Source organism: Corythoichthys intestinalis, chromosome 6 (genome assembly GCF_030265065.1).
Source record: "Corythoichthys intestinalis isolate RoL2023-P3 chromosome 6, ASM3026506v1, whole genome shotgun sequence".
In the NCBI taxonomy this organism is placed as follows: Eukaryota; Metazoa; Chordata; class Actinopteri; order Syngnathiformes; family Syngnathidae; genus Corythoichthys; species Corythoichthys intestinalis.
The window spans coordinates 48,463,202-48,481,677 of NC_080400.1; the positions used below are offsets into that span (position 1 = coordinate 48,463,202).

Consider the following 18,476-nt stretch of genomic DNA (forward strand, 5'->3'; position numbering starts at 1 on the left):
CCAGTGTAATCAATTTCAGGAAAAGTCGGTGCAAGAATACTGTATTCTTTAGTTGAGTACTGGGACATCACGACCACCTTGTGTAATACTGCACATTCTGGAATTGCAATTTAAATCGTCATTTTACTCAACTAGACATGCTGCAGAATATGCAAAATGGCAGAGAGGTGAGAGCAGTCTTTATGTACTAAAGAACCATTCTTGTTCTGAACTGTTACAAAGATTGTGATGACTGGATTACTCTTAATTTTTTGGGAATATTTGAAACCTGAAATTTCATACTCAATGTGGCCCACTCTCCAGTGGCCCTCGAATAAATTGAGTTTGTGACCCTTGCTAATAGTGCAACTACAGTCACAAAAAGAAGCATGGTTTGTGGGCTATCTACATAGGAGCCACATAAAATAAAGTGTCAATTTTCGATACATGTGTTTATAAATTTTGATTAGATTGTGAAAGTACACCTAATGAAGAGTCTGGCGAGTGTGATTCTGGTATCTGTAAATAAATAGTGTCAGCTATGTGGTATGAGGAACAAAAACAACTCATAGGTGTATTAAGTATGCTGCACTTACATCTGCACAAGCAAGGTCTCAGTAATCTGAGAGGTCCGTCTAATAAAATAGACTTTAAATGGGTTAGGGATCAGAAGAGCTATACATAATATATGCGGACATGTAGCTTTGTAGTCCAGACCTGCTTCTTCATTTTACATATTTTGGCTGCAGGACAAATTCAGGATTTGCGGGGAGCGGTGTTAGCATGAGTGAGTGGTCATGTTTACAGTATACTATTTGATATAGTAGTGGACAGTGTTGGGAAAGTTCATTTTCGACGAGAACTAGTTCAAATTACAGCTCACAAATTTTAAAATGAACTGTTCTGTTCATAATTCATTATTCGAAATTTCGAACTAAAGTTCATGGTTTAAAAAAAACTTTTGTAGTTATGTTCTTTCTTCTCGCAAATAATTGCTGCAAGCTATTATTGACAGAGTCAATATAGAACCACAGAGAGCAATTATTTTATCCGCTTTAACACTGAAACAGTGTCAGATTCATCTTCAAATTCAGTTTCAAAACCGCGTCAGTATGGACCTGTCCGTAAAACTGGCTTAAATGTTGGTACTGGGCCGTTGTTCTGTCAGATTTTGTTTTGCACCCCATCAGAAAGTGCAACTTTGCAGTTCTGCGCATTCGTGTAACGTTACAAACGGCTACGAATGCAGGGATTCCAAAGTAAACACCAACAACTTTTTTATGAAGGAATATGTACTTACGTTTGGTCATGGACACACACGAAGGAAAGCTCTCCTCACACACATCCCACAATGTGGCTGTGCTCAACTCGACTGCACACCGCTCTCTCACCATTAACGTCTTCCCTGTGCCGTTAAGAATTTATATATGCCACATTCATGAACATGTATGTTTATGATATAACTTATTTAGCATCTTTGGATAATATTGAGAGACCAACAATGTAAAAAAATGGTTATTCGGGGCCATAAAAGCTTCGGGAGCAAAATCTGACAGAACACCAGGTTACGAGAGCTGTCGTTCCTGTGTCCATGCTGCCATATGTGCTAAAACAACACAGTCGTGACAGGCAGCTTGGGTTGCCCGGTTAGATAGTTTCCACGATTAAGTTTTTTTTTTTTTTCTTTTCTTTTTAATAGTGTTTTTAGCCTATGTCTCTATCTGCAATTTTGTCGAAAGGCTTTAATTCTGAACTCATGAACGCCGCTTGTTCATGCGACAGAAATATGATGCATTCACTTCACATTCGCCCAAAATAAAAACGTGTTCATGAGCCATTGTTCATTGAACACAAGACTGGTAGTGGACACTTTGACCACGGTTTTTTAAAAAAAAAAAAAAAAAAAAAAAAAAAAAAAAAGTCCGCTGATCTGATCCCTCCACAAGCAGCATTCAAAGATCTGAGCGCAGGTGCATGAATGGGTGGTCCAAGAGCATAAGTGATTACCAATCACTGTTATTGTTTATTGCCATCCACATACCATACACAAACTGGAAATCTCTTTTTTTTTTTGCGTGTGCATCCAAATAGTTTCTCATACAGTAACTGTTAATAAATTCTCTTTGTCACGCACTGAAATAGGTCAGTTTATCAAGTTTTTGGAATTTTGGAGTATATGGTCTGCAGAAGCAGAACATTCCGCTGGTGGTGGTGGTGGGGGGGGGGGGGGTTATGATGCTTTTCAATCTCTGGAGTTAAGGTCACTGAGGTCGTGAAAATGTTCCTCAGGGACCTGTATGGTTTGTTTATGACTGAGTATACAGCTCTTTCTAAAAAAATATATATATTGTGATAAAGTTCATTATTTTCTGTAATATACTGATAAACATTAGACTTTCATATTTTTTAGATTCATTACGCACAACTGAAGTAGTTCAAGCCTTTTATCGTTTTAATATTGATGATTTTGGCAAAAAAGTCAAGAAAAACCAAAAATCCCCATCTCAACAAATTAGCATATCATGAAAAGGTACTCAAAAGAAGCTACTAACCTAATCATCTGAATCAACGAATTAACTCAAAACCCCTGCGAAAGATTCCTGAGGCTTTTAAAAACTCCCAGCCTGGTTCATTACTCAAAACCGCAATCATGGGCAAGATTGCTGACCTGACTGCCGTCCAGAAAGCCATTATTGACACCTTCAAGCAAAAGGCTAAGACACAGAAAGAAATTTCTGAGCGAATAGGCTGTTCCCAGAGCGCTCAGTGGGAAGTCTGTGGGACGGAAAAAGTGTGGCAGGAAATGCTGCACAACCAGAAAAGGTCACCGCACCCTGAGAAAGATTGTGGCGAAGGGCCGATTCCAGACCTTGGGGGACCTGCAGAAACAGTGGACTGAGACTATTGTAGAAACATCCAGAGCCACCGTGCACAGGTGTGTGCTGGAAATGGGCTACAGGTGCCGCATTCCCCAGGTCAAGCCACTTTTGAACCGGAAACAGCAGCAGAAGCGCCTTACCTGGGCTACAGAGAAGCAGCACTGGACTGTTGCTCAGTGGTCCAAAGTACTTTTTTCAGATGAAAGCAAATTTTGCATGTCATTCGGAAATCAAGGTGCCAGAGTTTGGAGGAAGACTGAGGAGAAGGAAATGCCAAAATGCCTGAAGTCCAGTGTCAAGTACCCGCAGTCAGTGATGGTCTGGGGTGCCATGTCAGCTGCTGGTGTTGGTCTACTGTGTTTTATCAAGGGCAGGGTCAATGCAGATAGGTATCAGGAGATTTTGGAGCACTTCATGCTTCCATCTGCTGAAAAGCTTTATGGAGATGAAGATTTCATTTTTCAGCACGACCTGGCACCAGTTAACACTGCTAAAACCGCTGGTAACCACTGGTGGTTTACTAACCACGGCATTACTGTGCTCAATTGGCCTGCCAACTGTCCTGACCTGAACCCCATGTAGAATCTGTGGGATATTGTGAAGAGGAAGTTGAGAGACACCAGACCCAACACTGTGGATGAGCTTAACGCTATCGAAGCATCCTGGGCCTCCATAACACCTCAGCAGTGCCACACGCCGATTGCCTCCATGCCATGCCGCATTGAAGCAGTCATTTCTGCAAAAGGATTCCCGACCAAGTATTGAGTGCATAGCTGATATGATTAATTGAAGGTTGACTTTTTTTGTATTAAAAAACACTTTTTTGTATTGGTCGGATGAAATATGCTAATTTTTTGAGATAGGGATTTTTGTTTTTTCTTGACTTTTTTCCCCCCAAAATCATCAATATTAAAACAATAAAAGACGAACTACTTCAGTTGTGTTTAATGAATGTAAAATATATGAAAGTCTAATGTTTATCAGTACATTACAGAAAATAATGAACTTTATCACAATAGGCTCATTTTTTTGCGTAGGACCTGTAAATGTATCTGCACAATTGCATTGAGATCAGATCATGTGCTTCTGATTAGGAAACCAGCATGAATTGTGCCGTTATGGGAAGTATTTCATTAACGATCACATGTCTGCTTTTTGCAGACGATGTCTATTTGTGGATTTCATTCTGCAAGGGTGGGATTTTGGTTAGAAAACTGCCTGGAATGCCTCATTCCAACCAGATAAGATGCTACTTTTCCCACTGCTTTGAGTAATGCGGCTGATAGTCTAGTGGGACTTATTCATGGATTTGTAAAGGCTAATGAGCTGTATGTTTTAGGTGTAAAAATCCCATAATACAATGGTGACACCTGACTCTTATGGCCCAGTGTGGTTTATTATGAAAAAAGAGCTTTCTTATAAAATTTGGTAGGTGCGGCTTTTAGTTAGGTACGTTTTACAATCCAAAAATTACTATTTTATTTAGCTTAATGATTTGATGCTATATTGGCTGTATAATTTCAAACTACCATAATTTTCAAACAAAACCGCTACTTTTTTCCCCCCTCATTTTGAATCATGTGTTTTATAGTCCAGCGTGGCCTATTTGTTGATTTGGGTTAATAGGTAACTCTTTATTTTAACAACGGCATCATAAGACTGCCATCAGACCGTCATAAATATGACATTACACTATCCTAGGCATTAATGAATGCTTATGAGAGATGTCATTAAGTGTCATCCAGCAAATTATGTCACTAACTCCATTTATGTCCAGCTCGGATCTTTTGCAGCCATTCAAATGTGAGACAATTTGCCGGTTGACACAAATTAACATCTGTCATAAGCATTCATTGATGCTCGTGGCAGTGTCATGTCATAATTATGATGGCCTTATAACAGTCTTATTGCACCACTGTCAAATAAAGTGTTACCAAATACCATAAATAGCAATTAATGAAACAACTGAACCCGTAACTGAAGAAATAATTAGCACAGAACATGAATTTTGGTTTTTATTTTACATCTGTAGTGTTGCAATGCATGCTACGAAGCATGTTGGACGACAACAGTGTTTACAGCAGGTGGCAGCAGAGGTTGACTGTCTCCTCCAAGGGAGCAGCGATGGCCAAATGAAGCTTCTTGAACCAATGAAGCTTTGCAGCCAACTGGTTCAAAGCTTTTTGGTGGTGTCTTATAGTTAGGTGCCCCTTATAGTCCGAAAATTACGGTATGTGATGGGCAAAAACAACAGTACAGCAAATTGAACAGATTCCACAAATCATATAGCCTATTGGATGCACAACTTTTCTTTCTTACTACTTACAGCAGACCTTTTGAGAGCTCAGCAGAACAGTGGGCTTTGGTGGCCAGTGATGCGGGCCCCTATTATATGACTAGGCTTTAAAATCAAGAACGGGTTGTTAAAATTCATGATAATTCTTATTGGCTGTACACAAGTAAGCATCAATAGTTTATTCCACTGCAAATATATAAATGTCTTCTAATATTGTTTCATTTGCAAGAATGAACGCGGCAGTTAAAAAGGTGGTGTTTGTTCTTACCATGGTTTGTTGAGCAGGACGTAAAGCATGAGGTCATCTCAAGTCCCAGACGTTAACGTATCAACACCTAGTCTGAACCCAATCACACACATGCGATTGTGCTGTGCAAAGGTTCAGGCACAAATGCACATGCTCAAACATTGATATGCTCACTTCCACAAATATGCACTGGGCTTTAGAAATGCTACTACAAGACTTTTTGATGGTTATTTATAAGAAACAAACAAAAGTGGATGTAGACATCAAGTCCCAAATGTAGATCAACAGAGAACAACATTGTAGTGTGTTTTGGCAGGCAAGAGATTACAAGTCACAGGTTGTCTGTGTCCTCGCCTAACTAACCCATTTACAGACACCTACAACTGGCCAAGAGGCACAATGCCAAGTAAAGGGGGTAAATCAGGGTATTTGAACTAGTTTATATACACTGTATGTATTAGTTAAGTTTACTGAGGCAGACGGGACATTGACATCAAATAAAAGTGCAAACAAAAGTGCGTCCACTTACCAGTCTCTCCTTCAAGTCCAGCCTTTACAAATGTGTGGAACGTCATTCCAATCAGCATCAGCTGAAGCACTAGGTTAATCCTCATTGCAACGCACACAAATCCACACACAGGCATGCGCACACCCAAACACAAAACAAGAAAGGCAAAACAACAAATGCAATGGCACAAGAAAATAAAGTGTATTTAACAAAAGATTTTTTTAACAAGATTAACTGTTGGAACCAAAAACTGAAACGTGATTGCTGGAAATGTTATACCATGAGTGGACAGATTCTAACCCACACAATTCTGATTTTATTAGAATACATGTTAACACTGCGTTATATTGAACATTTTACATACTGTACATGTATTGACCAGGAATGTACAACGACAGTGAAATGTTAGAGAGGGGGCATGAAGACAAAACAGCTAATTTCATGTGGGCTGATCAAGACTACAACAAATCCCAAATTCCAAACACAGTAGGCAACACAGAAGGACCCCTGCCAACCATGCAGAAGTCCTGCTACCCATAACAAGTATGGACTCATTTCTAGTGTTTTAAATAGGACTAACCGTTAAGTTATTTACGTATTCATACAACATAAAAATAAATTAAAAACAAATACAGTGGTATGAAAAAGTATCTGAACCTTTTGGAATTTCTCACATTTCTGCATAAAATCACCTACAAATGTGATCTGAGCTTTGTCAAAATCACACAGATGAAAATACAGTGTCTGCTTTAATTAAAGCCAGTAATTGTTGGGTGGTTTTAGTTAAAGCAGACACTATTTTTTCATCCGTGTGATTTTGACAAAGATCAAATCACAGTAGATGGGGATTTTATGCAGAAATGTGAGAAATTCCAAAAAGGTTCAGATACATTTTCATACCACTGCATACTCTATAGTTCATGAGACACCTAGGGTGCATGGTTTAAGTGGCGGTGTGGTAATCTCCAAATTCCACGGCAAAACTGGATATTATGAACAAAATCCAAATTCAAGGGAAAACTGGATATTATGAATAAAATTGTTAATGCTGTAGGGAAAAATTTTGCGAGACAAAATATTGCAAAGCAGAAGAGCAAATAATACAATGTGTTGAAATTAATACTATAACACTAGATGAAAATTTTAAAGGGAGATTTTGAAAGTACAAAAATAGATTACAACAAATAAAGGCCTTACTGGATACTGTATGGCTAAAGCATTACGTACTGAAGTGTTGGTATCAAAGCAGTATGCTACTAGTTTGCAAGGTTTTAATTTCAATTTTACATTGAGAGGCAATTGACATTTTATCTGATCAAATTCATTAACAAAAAAAAAAAAAAAAATAACAAAAAGAAACTGCTGTATTGCCAGTTAAATGGGGACTGAATGGAAGACCAGTCTATGCCATGATTACTCTTGCGTTTAACCAATGATACAATTTCATTAATTATTACCAATTTATCATGCCATAAAACATAACAAAACAAAACTGAGCCTACCCTCATATATTTATTCAGAGGTTTCAAAAGTACCTTTGCTCAGATGTGTTTTTAATGTATAGATATATGTACCAGTATCAGTCACTATGGAATGCTTGAGACAGTCTGAATAGTGAGGCTTAGGACAACCACTTGTCACGAAGAGTTAAATTTATTGTGTTCTGATGACATTCCTGCTTTTGGCATTCCTGAGATCAAGCAGGACTTTGGGAGATTCGTGCAAGGTAAAAATACACCTATAATATTGCATGAGCAATAGCTAGTCACTCCCTTGTCTTAGACCTTACTGTTCTTGGCACATTCTTGCTTATTAGCTGTTGAGAGAGAATTACGCAAGTACAATCTTTAGAGAGTATTTAAGATAATTTAGCGAACCAGAAACCGAAGTGAACGTTGAGAACTATTTAATCATATTTTCACTCTTCACTTAAGGCTTGAATAACTTCAAAACACAAGCAGTCTTTAAAAAAAACTATTTATTTTTATCCAAGACATTGTAATGTTTTCAAAGAAATGTGGGAGACACGTTGGATATAAAAAGTAGTTGTGATTTAAAAAAAAAAAAAAAAAACTGAATAAGATCAAGATTCATCATTTCAAAACCTTTTTCACCATTTGTTAGACCCCTAAAATGAAACAAAAATGGCCTGTTCCATTCAAGTCTCGGCCTTACATGTACTTAGATCAAGGAAGTACATAACACCTGGGGTTAAGCAAGATCTAACTCTGAGACGACCAGGTTTGCCGTGTGGTGACATGGCAACATTCCCCGGTTTCAACATATCCACCTTTCGTAGTCCCGCTTAGCCAATAAATTATGCTGCACGTGATGACGTTACTCTCGAAGTTACCCTGCTAAGCCAGATAACCGGCTTCCAAGTACAGGCCACTGGTTTGTTACTTAATAAACCCATATCATCACTGAATTTTTTTGACTATCCTTTCAATTGGGCAAAACCAACAACATTTCCTGTAATGTTAAACTCATAGAATTCTGCACATCAAATATCCAGTCATTTATTACCTCAGCAAAATTTTGTTAACTAATCCAAATCACATTACTCCTGATAAAAAAAAAAAAAAAAAATCCCATCCCTCACTTCTGGGACGCATCGATAATGGTTAAACATAAAAACGTTGAGACGCGTTCATGGCCAATTTTAACCAAAACAAATGTCAAAAATATTGAATTTGTTTGGTTAGCAGCCGAGTGTGACACGGTTTGGATTAAGATCAACACCTCCAAACCCAAGACCATGGTTCTCAGTTTTGAAAGGTTGGCGTGCCCTCTCTGAGCTTGGGATGAGATCCTGCCCCAAGTTGAGGAGATCAAGTAGCTTGGGGTCTTGTTCACGAGTGAGGGCAGAAGGGAGCGGGAGATCAACAGGCGGATTGGTGCAGTGTCTGCAGTGATGAGGACTCTGTACCGGTCTGTTGTGGTGAAGAAGGAGGTAAGCAAAAAGGCGAACCTCTCGATTTACCAGTCGACCCAAGTTCCTACCCTCACCTATGGTCACGAGCTGTGGGTCGTGACCGAAAGAAAAAGATCCCGGATACAAGCGGCCAAAATGAACTTCCTTAGCAGTGTGTCTGGGCTCTCTCTTGGAGATAAGGTGAGAAGCTCGGTCATCAGGGTCGAGCCACTGCTCCTCCTTATTGAGAGGAGCCAGCTGAGGTGGCTCGGGCATCTGGTTCGGATGCCTCCCTACAGAGGTGTTCCAGGCATGTCCCACTGGCGGGAGGCCTATGGGATTACCCAGGACACGCTAGAGGGACCATGTCTCTCTGCTGGCCTGGGAACGCCTTGGGATCCCCCTGGATTGGTCGAAGTGGCTTGGGAGGGGGAAGTCTGGGCTTCCTTACTAATGCTGCTGCCCCTGTTACCCTTTTTTAAAATTATTATTATTTTGTATATTATTTTTTTTCCTCATAAATATCTTATATTACGCTCTACAGGTTGTAGGTCACATGATGAAAAAACGTTTTGAAATCATCTTGGTCTGTTCAAAAATAAGAATTAAAATAGCTCATAAAAGCAAATGAGCTAGGGATTGTGGTTAAAAACATGGGTGTCCAGACTTAGGCCAGAGATCCCATCGGGTCCCAGGCAGGAAGTATAAAAGGCTCTTGATTCATTACGTCAAGAACATCAGGGGAGAGGTACTTCTTGTCCACCACCACCTCATACACATACTCTGAGAACCAGTCGTCTGTCATGATGAGGTAACCTAAAAGGAAGACAGAAACCGACAATACATACAAATATGACACTTGTTACATTACAAGTCGTATTTCACATCTATTGTCATCAATGGCACTTTATTCCAGTTAAAAGGGATTTGATGTCTGTGTATGTCGTCAATAGCAGCCACTGTGTAACAGTATTTTTTTTTCTGGTTCAATGAACTGGATAGAGAGGGTGTTGAAGCAAACAAAACATTAACCTACAATGTAGGTTAATGTTTTGTTAGTTTGTAGGTCGTACAGTAAACTGACCAAGCAACCCAGAGCATTTTTGGAGGCAGTGGATAACCCCCAAACCAAAAAAATATACATATACTACAAAATTAGTTGGCGGAAAAAGCTCAATGAATCCTAAATTTCCAAGGTCCACAAGTGAGAGTCTGATGGAGAGGTGTTGGTCTGATCAAAAAGCCCAAATGCAGTGTTCCATTTATTTTCTCCCATTCCAACTTTCCTCTCATGTTCAGAACCCAAAATCCCACACACAGTGGATGTATCAACGATATCAGTGAGTGCAAGAAAAAGAAGATTCAAAACAATATATCAAAGTAGTGTTTTGTAGTGTTCTTCCAAGTACGCAACTCATAGTTGACATAGTTGCCTTAGTTGTTATCGATGTGAACCGATGAGAACCCGCATGTTGGGTGGCATTGTGCGGTGTGTGCTGGATGTCATTATTTGTTTTGAGGGAATGGCCAACTGTGTACACATACAGACACACCAAAGGGAGGGCTGTACTGTAGAAGACATCTTGCTTACCATAAAACTAGGAAACTATGAGGTTCCACCATGTTGCAGTGACATACTATAAAAACTACTTATATTTTCTCTTCCTCCAAAGGACTATATGAATTAAGAAAAACTCCAGTATCAACCTTTTTCCAGCAACATGGGCATTCTTTTTTTCTGTCTTGACTCAGTATTTGACAATAATCATGACAATCTCAGATTTAAACAAATACAGAAAAACGTAAATACACAAAACCCAATATTAGATATTTTCAAGGTAAATAAATTGGTATGAAAAAGTTGGGGCAATTTTTCAAGATTTTCCAACATAAGTCATTTGTTTTATGGATAATCAATGTCAGTTAAATATATCATATAGCACATTAATATTTGAGAAGTGAAAAAAGTTATTAGGAGTTACGGAAAGTGCACAATAAATATTCAAACAAATTACGTGCATAAATTTGGGCCTCCATGTTTCTTGATTTGAATACCATCAACACATGTTAGTGGAACACAAATTTTGTTTGGTCAGTTCATTGACCCTTGACATACATGGCTGAAGCAAATAATGATAAAAGTCATGATTTGCTTCACCTGTGGTGGGCCATTTGGTGGTTCATAAGGTGGCCATTTGCAAGTGTTCCTTGTATTTTTATTTTTTCTGAAGAGTGTTATGAGGGGAGCTTTAAAACAACTTTCGAATGACTAGAAAAAGATTGTTCAACATCATGGTTTGGGGACGGATACACAAATCTAGCTCTGATATTTCAGCTGCCATTTTCCATTGTGAGGAACATGGGCACAGGCCCGGAGTGGCATGCAAAGAAAAATATCAGATTTGCAGAGGCGAGGAATGGTGGGAACTGTCAAACTAAACCCATAGACCAGCTCCAAAGACCTACTGTAAAACATGAAATTGTTGGAGATGTTGTTGAGATGCTGCATGGGAGAATGATGCGGAAGAAGCCTTTTCTGAGCACATGCCACAAACAGTCTTTCACAACTCAACTATTAATCTGTGTGTCTGCCATACGCTACATTTAAAGCAAATTGCTGATCCATACAACTGATGATTGACAAAGAAAAATATTGAAAATGATCACAGATGCCTAAACTTTTTCATACCTCTGGACTTGCAAATATTCCAATATATAATTACCAAATTACATTTTTTTTTTCTTTTCCAAATTACACATAACTTACTATCTCATGATCAGTCTTTAAGATTTCTTTGTGAAAGAGGTTAAGTTAGTTCAGACTGAATAGTATGTATGCCATTGTTATATTGGAAATAGTGGCATTCATTCTGGACAGTACTTTGGGATAATAGTTATCACCACTTCCCCTCTACCCCTCAGAAATCCTACACCTGCTCCAAAATTATTTTTGGTTTGTGGAAATTTGCATAGATGTTTTTGATTAACAAATATGATATTTTTGCTCTATTTTCAGTTCCTGTGATATAAGGTGTGAGAAGAATCAGAATGTTTCATGTAGTGAGGCACGATAATGCATTTTTCAACCGATACCGCTAACCAATAACTTCCTTCACCTTCCAGCCGATAACCGATAATGTGAAGCCGATAATTCAATCAAAAGATATACAGTATATACAATTTTAAATTATACACAAGAGCAAATGTTACTGTGCAAAAATAGAATTTATTGCTACTTTTTCCACATCAAATGTGAACAAATAGCACATTTCAACATCTAAACAATGTATATTAATTAATATTAAAAATACTTACAAAGAAAATACTTAATTGCACAAAAAGGCCTTTAGGAGGGTTTGAGGCGCCGGCACAGAATTGGACAAAATTGCGTCGATTGCGCACATTTGGAGGCTTAATCAAGTATATAATTAATGGATTGCATTATCGGCTGAATTTTTTTTTAAAAATCCGGATTTTCGGTGTGATGTCATAAATGCCATTATCAGCCAATAATTATTTATTGGTAACCGATATTATTAGAGGTGCACGATAATTATCGGTCCGATAATAGGAATTATGACGTCATCCCAATAACGTTATACATATATTATCGGGCCTATTAATAATATTTTTGGCACGGTGTCGGATTGGGATGGGAGCCTTTGTTTCCACTTCTGTTTTGCTAGTATGCAAAGTTTTGTTAGTGTTCTAGAGGCAGTATTTTTCCTTCAGTGAGTTATAAACCTTACTATGGCAATTAGCAAATGTTTGCATTTTACAGTGTTATGTTTACAAGTTCTTGAGAGGCCTTTTGGTCATCGATAGGCTCGCTGTTCTACAATTGGCAGGTTAAGAAAGTTGTTTCATGGACCAAGACGACAAAAGCCTCCTCTCCTGTTGTTTTATTTGCCGACAAAGCACAATAAATGTTGGGGTTATGTTTGTTTCAGATCAGTGCCCATTGTTCAGGGCAACAGATCGTCAATGATATTGACTGACTGATTGTGATTGACTCAAATTATATTTATTTGAAAAAATCAATATGGGCACTTTTTTTTTTTTTTTTTTAAGTCAAAACTCTTTTTTTTGTTCATTATAATAATGTTCATGTCATCATGAAAATTCTGGCTTGGTCAAAGGCAAATCTATGCTGAATCAGCCACTAGTAGTTTGACCTACAGGTGTTTAAAAACTCAGGTAAATATACATTAAAAAATTATTATATATATTATTGGTTATCGTATCGGTATCGGCCTTGAGAAGCAGGAAGTTCTCGATCTCCGTATCTGTGTCAAAAATGGATACGATGCACCCCTCGATATTATCATGCATCTTTAGTATCATGCATTTGGATATCAGACGGTTGTAATGGAGTAAAGAACCTACCTAAGGCTTGGGTCCCATCTAATTGAAAATGATTATGAAAACAATACTTTGCCAAGATTTGCTCCACAAACATGCAAAAGTGTAAGTAGTTGCAGATGTGAGACCTTTAATATGGAGAACACATGAAGTTAAATCCCTCCTGAGAGACCCTAAAGGCTTAGAGTGATGATTAAAAGGCCTACGGGGAGATGTCAACTACATAAACATACTCCACAGCTTTAATATCCAGTTTATTCTTTGACGTTCTCCCAAAATTAGCTCATATAGTACATGCTTTTGCTTTTCATACTGCTTCAATGTATTCCACCTGTACAATGTGGCCAGTCTTGTGCCATTTCTTGTCTTTCTAAAGCGTGTTCTGATCTCAAACCTCCATGACCCCCCCCCCCCACCCACCCCCCCGCCAACAGCTTTTGGTCAGCAAAGTTGGCACCCCATTTCACATTTCCCTCAAAATATGTTTTCCTAGTTATACTAATTTGACTGCAGAAAGTTTGGAGGTTTGGTTATTTCTTCATCTCTCATGTTTATGAAAGTTCATGTTTTTCCCAAAGTCACTAGTTTGTGGGTTCACACAAATCAAAGTATTTTTTCCTTCTCTCCAGATCTAGCGTTTCACTGTATATGTGTCTTGCCTGATGACACATGAACTAAATTTGTAGCAGAATGCTGAGAGTTAAAAAGGATGACAGTCATATCAAGATAAACGACATGACTGAAAGGAATAACTGCAGCAGACAGTAAAACTGGTGCGGCGGTGTCGAGAATTATCAGAGATGTGAAGCCCATTACATTAGAGTATATAAAAATCGATCATGAGAGACTGTTGCATCCCGTTTCTCAGTGGGGCTCATCCCAAATCAGACGACAATACAATGCTTGATCGGCAAAAGTAATTACTCTCTGAAAAATATTTAGTTTAACAACCAGTTTAAAATTCTCACTTTGGTTCAATTGAACTCAAAATGTGTCAAGTAAAAGAAGTTGATTGTCTGTGACTGCCTAGGCCAGGTGCTCCCCAAACTATTCCACATCAGGCCGCAAGATTTCTTTCCAACAAAAGAGGACGACATTTTGCACCAATCTGGTGTCTTACAAGTGTAATCAGTTGATTGTAGTCAGGTGCTGCTTGTTTCAGCACAAACCTCATTGGTTAAATGGTCTGCGCTCGATCGGTAGGAACATAAACCAGGACCCACAGCAGCCTTTGAGGAACAGTTTGGACACCCCTGGCCTAGGCTGACAAATTGAAGCGACTCCATCGGAGGAACAAAATAATTACCGTTTGTGCTTCAAATCTTTGTTTCGCGTCTACACAAGGTGATGCCCAATTCACCAAAAGGTCACTGATATCCTATATACAGCATATCCATCAATCCATCTATACATAGATATACAGTATGGGTCAAAGATGTGCTGGAGCCTATCCCAGGCCTCTCTGGGTCATGGGTTCACAGTTATAATGACACTTTGAAAGCAACCAGTCTTCCAAGGGTACTTATAACCAATCATCTTTACTTTTGCACCTATGGACCCTTTGGGGGCGAAATTTGGTCAACCACATCTTTTCTGTAGCCTGTGAATGCAAATTATTTTAACACTAGGCCATAGACATCATCATTATTAACGGGTGAGCTCGGCCATGCACTGTGTAACTCAAGCAGGGGGCCGCCCACATCAGGAGCAGCTATTCACAAACACACACACGCAGCGAATTAAAGGTTGATTTCGGTTAAAAAAGTACGAAAGCTGTACCACATACAAACAGGAAGGATTGTCTCAGGAGTGGTTTGTTCGAGGTATCAAGGTAATTATTATATTTTTTGTACCATGCATGCATTTTGAAACACTGTGAAAAAAAATGGAGAAATTAGCCGCTAAGTCATTGACATGACAGTTCGCGATATTTACGTAAAATAAATGCTACCTGCAAGTTTTTTTTTTTTTTGCTTTTAACCAAGAATCAAGACTGTTTTATATCCATACCTATAATGAATTGAGGGATTTAAGCATTTATTCACAAGAATTTAAACGTAAAAAGCTCTTTGTTGTGGAAAGACGGTGCCACAGTGAACTTGAAGATTCGACATACCGTATTGGCCCGAATAGAAGACGGTGTTTTTTGCAATAAAATAACACTGAAAAAGAGGGGGTCGTCTTATATTCGTGGTCTAGACATTATACCCATTCACGACGCTAGATGGCGCCAGATATCATTGAAGCAATGTTCTCTCATGACATATCTCAGCTACTCTCCCCATACAGGACGCTAGATGGCGCCAGATATCATTGAAGCAATGTTCTGTCATGACAGATCTCAACTACTCTTTTTAGTTTAACCAGTTTGCATTATTTTATTGCAATGTTTTTCCTTATTCAGATTTGTTTCAAGACTACAATTACAGTTAGACTTCACATGGATGGTTAATGCAGTTATTGCAATTGTGTTGTTTTATCACAATAGATTGGTTTCTTTACATTTCAAAAACCAGAAGCCATTCATTTTCAAATGTGATTGCACTTTAGTTTACATATTTAAATGTTCAGATATTAAGATTTGAATGAGGAAAAATAACATGCTTTTTCGCTCAAATATATTGTTATAATCATTCGTTTCGGATTTACTGTAATTATTTATTGTATAAAAATTAATTTGGTGTTCAAAAAGTTTTTCAAACTTGAGTCTTGAAAAAGAGGGGGTCGTCTTATATTCGGGCCAATACGGTATTAACGTAAAACATATGCTACCTGCACTTTTTTTTTTTTTTTTTTTGCTTTCAACCAAGAATCGAGAGAATGGAATGTTTTACGTCCATATCCATAAAGAATTTAGGGATTTAAGCAATTATTCACAATAATTTCAACGAAAAAAGCTCTTTGTCTGTGATTCTACTCTGTCAGCTTTGACGGCCTCGCCAACAATGCAGGCCCCCTATCCCGTCAATTACATTATGAAGTCTATGACTAGGCATAATTCAATTGGTGGTGTATATGTACGTTACACATTTAAAGATCATGTTTGAAATTCTTTTTCTCCAAGAACCCTGTAATTACAATTTCAATTTTATTTTTGGGTTGTGAGAGTTGCTGTTACCTTTGTTTCCACGGTCATCTCCCCAGGAGTTTTCTACCCTCCACTTTTCAAAGCCTTCTTTTCCATCCTGATTGAATCAGAAAAATAAGTGATTAGAGAAAATTTTGAGATTAAAGTAAAGAAGTAAAATGTCCTGACATCTGGTGGTCAGTCACAATGCAATAAATTATATTATATAAAAGTAAAAAAAAAAAAAGAACGTATCCAGCACAGACACATTCAGCCTCATCTTTGCAGTTGTACATGCCTACCTTTTCCGTCACAGCAGTAAGGATCATGGCATGGGTCATGAGAGAGTCTCCACATACTAGGCGCTCTGCCTTAGTGAGGTTCTGCACTGAAACTCCAAACACCAGCTCATAGTTGAAGCTGCATATTCACAAACATAATTTAAGGATAATGTTGAATGATGGTGACAACACAATAGTTAACATCTGTTTTCTCAAGTAGATTATTAATTATTTAAAACTAAAGAGAACCAGTCCTCCATTATTCATTGGAAAAACCCCTGATTTGGTGTATTCAGTTTTTGCTTTTGTCATCACAACATTCTGTTTCAGACATTTTATTTCAGTAAATAAGTGTACCAAAAGCGAAAACATTTTGCAGCTATTTCTTGTCTAATTTTTTAGGCCAACCAATTTTCAGAGCATCACTAATTATAAACCATTTACAGGAGGCATCAAATGCTACATTTAAATGCAGTCAATATTGAGGTCAAGGTCTATATTCAGTTTTAGCCATGAAGTAATTGGGTTTTTAACAACTACAATACTGTATAAGTATGTGTGGACTTTTTAACACGTTTGCATAGCCTTGCATAGCTAAATTACTGACAGAAACCAGATTATGAAAAAATTGTCAGTAGCCAGTTACTCATCAATGTTTGCGGATTGTGGGCAACGCTAAGGCTTGGGGGTCTTCAGTTTACTTGGTTCCAATAAATTACATCTGCCGTTTGGGAAACACAGATAAGCCATTTGCTTATTTAAAAAAAAACAAATATATACATTTATACCTTTTTTAGATTTGTTTATTTTTGGGGGGGCATGGAAAAGGCTTATTGATTATGTATATCATGACAAAAACAGTAATCTATCCCCAAGACCTATAAAAACAGCTCTGGCTCTCACTTGCGTACAAATATGGGTTATGCTACTGCAATAGGGGTGGAACAAAGTACAACATATATATTCTGGTAAACTACTCGTGTATATTCTGGTAAACTACTCATGTACTGTAGGTGTCTGGACACAATCCTGCAATTAATTTCAAATGGAAAAAAGGATAAGTGGAGGACAAGTAAAGGAGGCGCAAAACTATTAGAAAACATCAATGTCCCTATTACACATAAATACACAAATTATTTAGTGCCAATTTCAAACCTGACTTACCAATTTTTATAGAAATGAAAGTTGGTCTGTGTGACAAATTCATTAAAAATACTACTCGTTTCAGTGTGTGTGTGTGTGTGTGTGTGTGGGAGGGGGGGGTTTAAGCATGGCGCCAGTAACTCAGACAAATTGCAGTGCACCTGAAGGGCAAGGATCAGGGGAGACATATGCCTCATTCAGGAAAAAGAGGTCGGTTCTTGTCATATAAAGCTGCTACAGTGATGCAGCACAAACACCAGTGTGATGCTACTTCACCAAATTCATTCGGGCAACTTTACTGTGATATAATATATAACAATAATTACATACATGACTCTTGAGCTTGACATAATTCAACCATCAAGAGCAACAAGTTTTAATAGTATTTTCAGATAACTTGATATAGTCCAAGTAAAAAAGTGATGTATATATATTCATATATTGCACATAACAGCATAAAACTCACACATTCAAGTCGTTAATGCCCAGCTTGCCATGGAAATGTTTTTCAACGTCACAGCCAAACCACACAGCCTAAAAGAGAAACGGGAGCCATGCTTAAAACAAGAAAATGATTGTACACTTTATGACTTTCAACTTACTTCTCCCTCCTTAATTGACTCTGCTGCGGCTTTTTTTAGAAGCTGGATGGGCTGATTGTTGTAGAGTGTCTTACGACCTTCCACCATATTACCAAGGTACTCTACACTGTACAGTTTCCCGAAGGTGTTTTGGGGTCGAGGGTCATTCACAAGGCAGATCTGATATCAACAACAGTGTTAACAGCTCCCAAAAGTTAG

The 18,476-nt window shown here is 38.1% G+C and overlaps 2 protein-coding genes across 3 annotated transcripts in view; both read right to left on the reverse strand.

Moving 5' to 3' along the window:
* The window catches only part of slc6a4a (solute carrier family 6 member 4a), a 44,095-nt gene extending 38,108 nt beyond the window's left edge, over positions 1-5,987 (reverse strand). The window contains exon 1 of one of the 2 annotated variants that reach the window (XM_057839926.1): positions 5,931-5,987. The gene's annotated coding sequence lies outside the window, so the exon portion shown is untranslated. The other variant, XM_057839925.1, reaches the window with a different exon arrangement.
* Positions 5,988-7,961: 1,974 nt separating this feature from the next.
* The window catches only part of blmh (bleomycin hydrolase), a 32,944-nt gene continuing 22,429 nt past the window's right edge, over positions 7,962-18,476 (reverse strand). The window contains exons 8-12 of the mRNA XM_057839569.1: positions 18,279-18,437; positions 18,143-18,210; positions 16,555-16,672; positions 16,304-16,370; positions 7,962-9,639 (exon numbers count right to left, since the gene is read on the reverse strand). Coding sequence (XP_057695552.1) covers positions 9,491-9,639; positions 16,304-16,370; positions 16,555-16,672; positions 18,143-18,210; positions 18,279-18,437 — 561 coding nt within the window. The 3' untranslated portion in view covers positions 7,962-9,490. The remainder of the gene's footprint in view (positions 9,640-16,303; positions 16,371-16,554; positions 16,673-18,142; positions 18,211-18,278; positions 18,438-18,476) is intronic.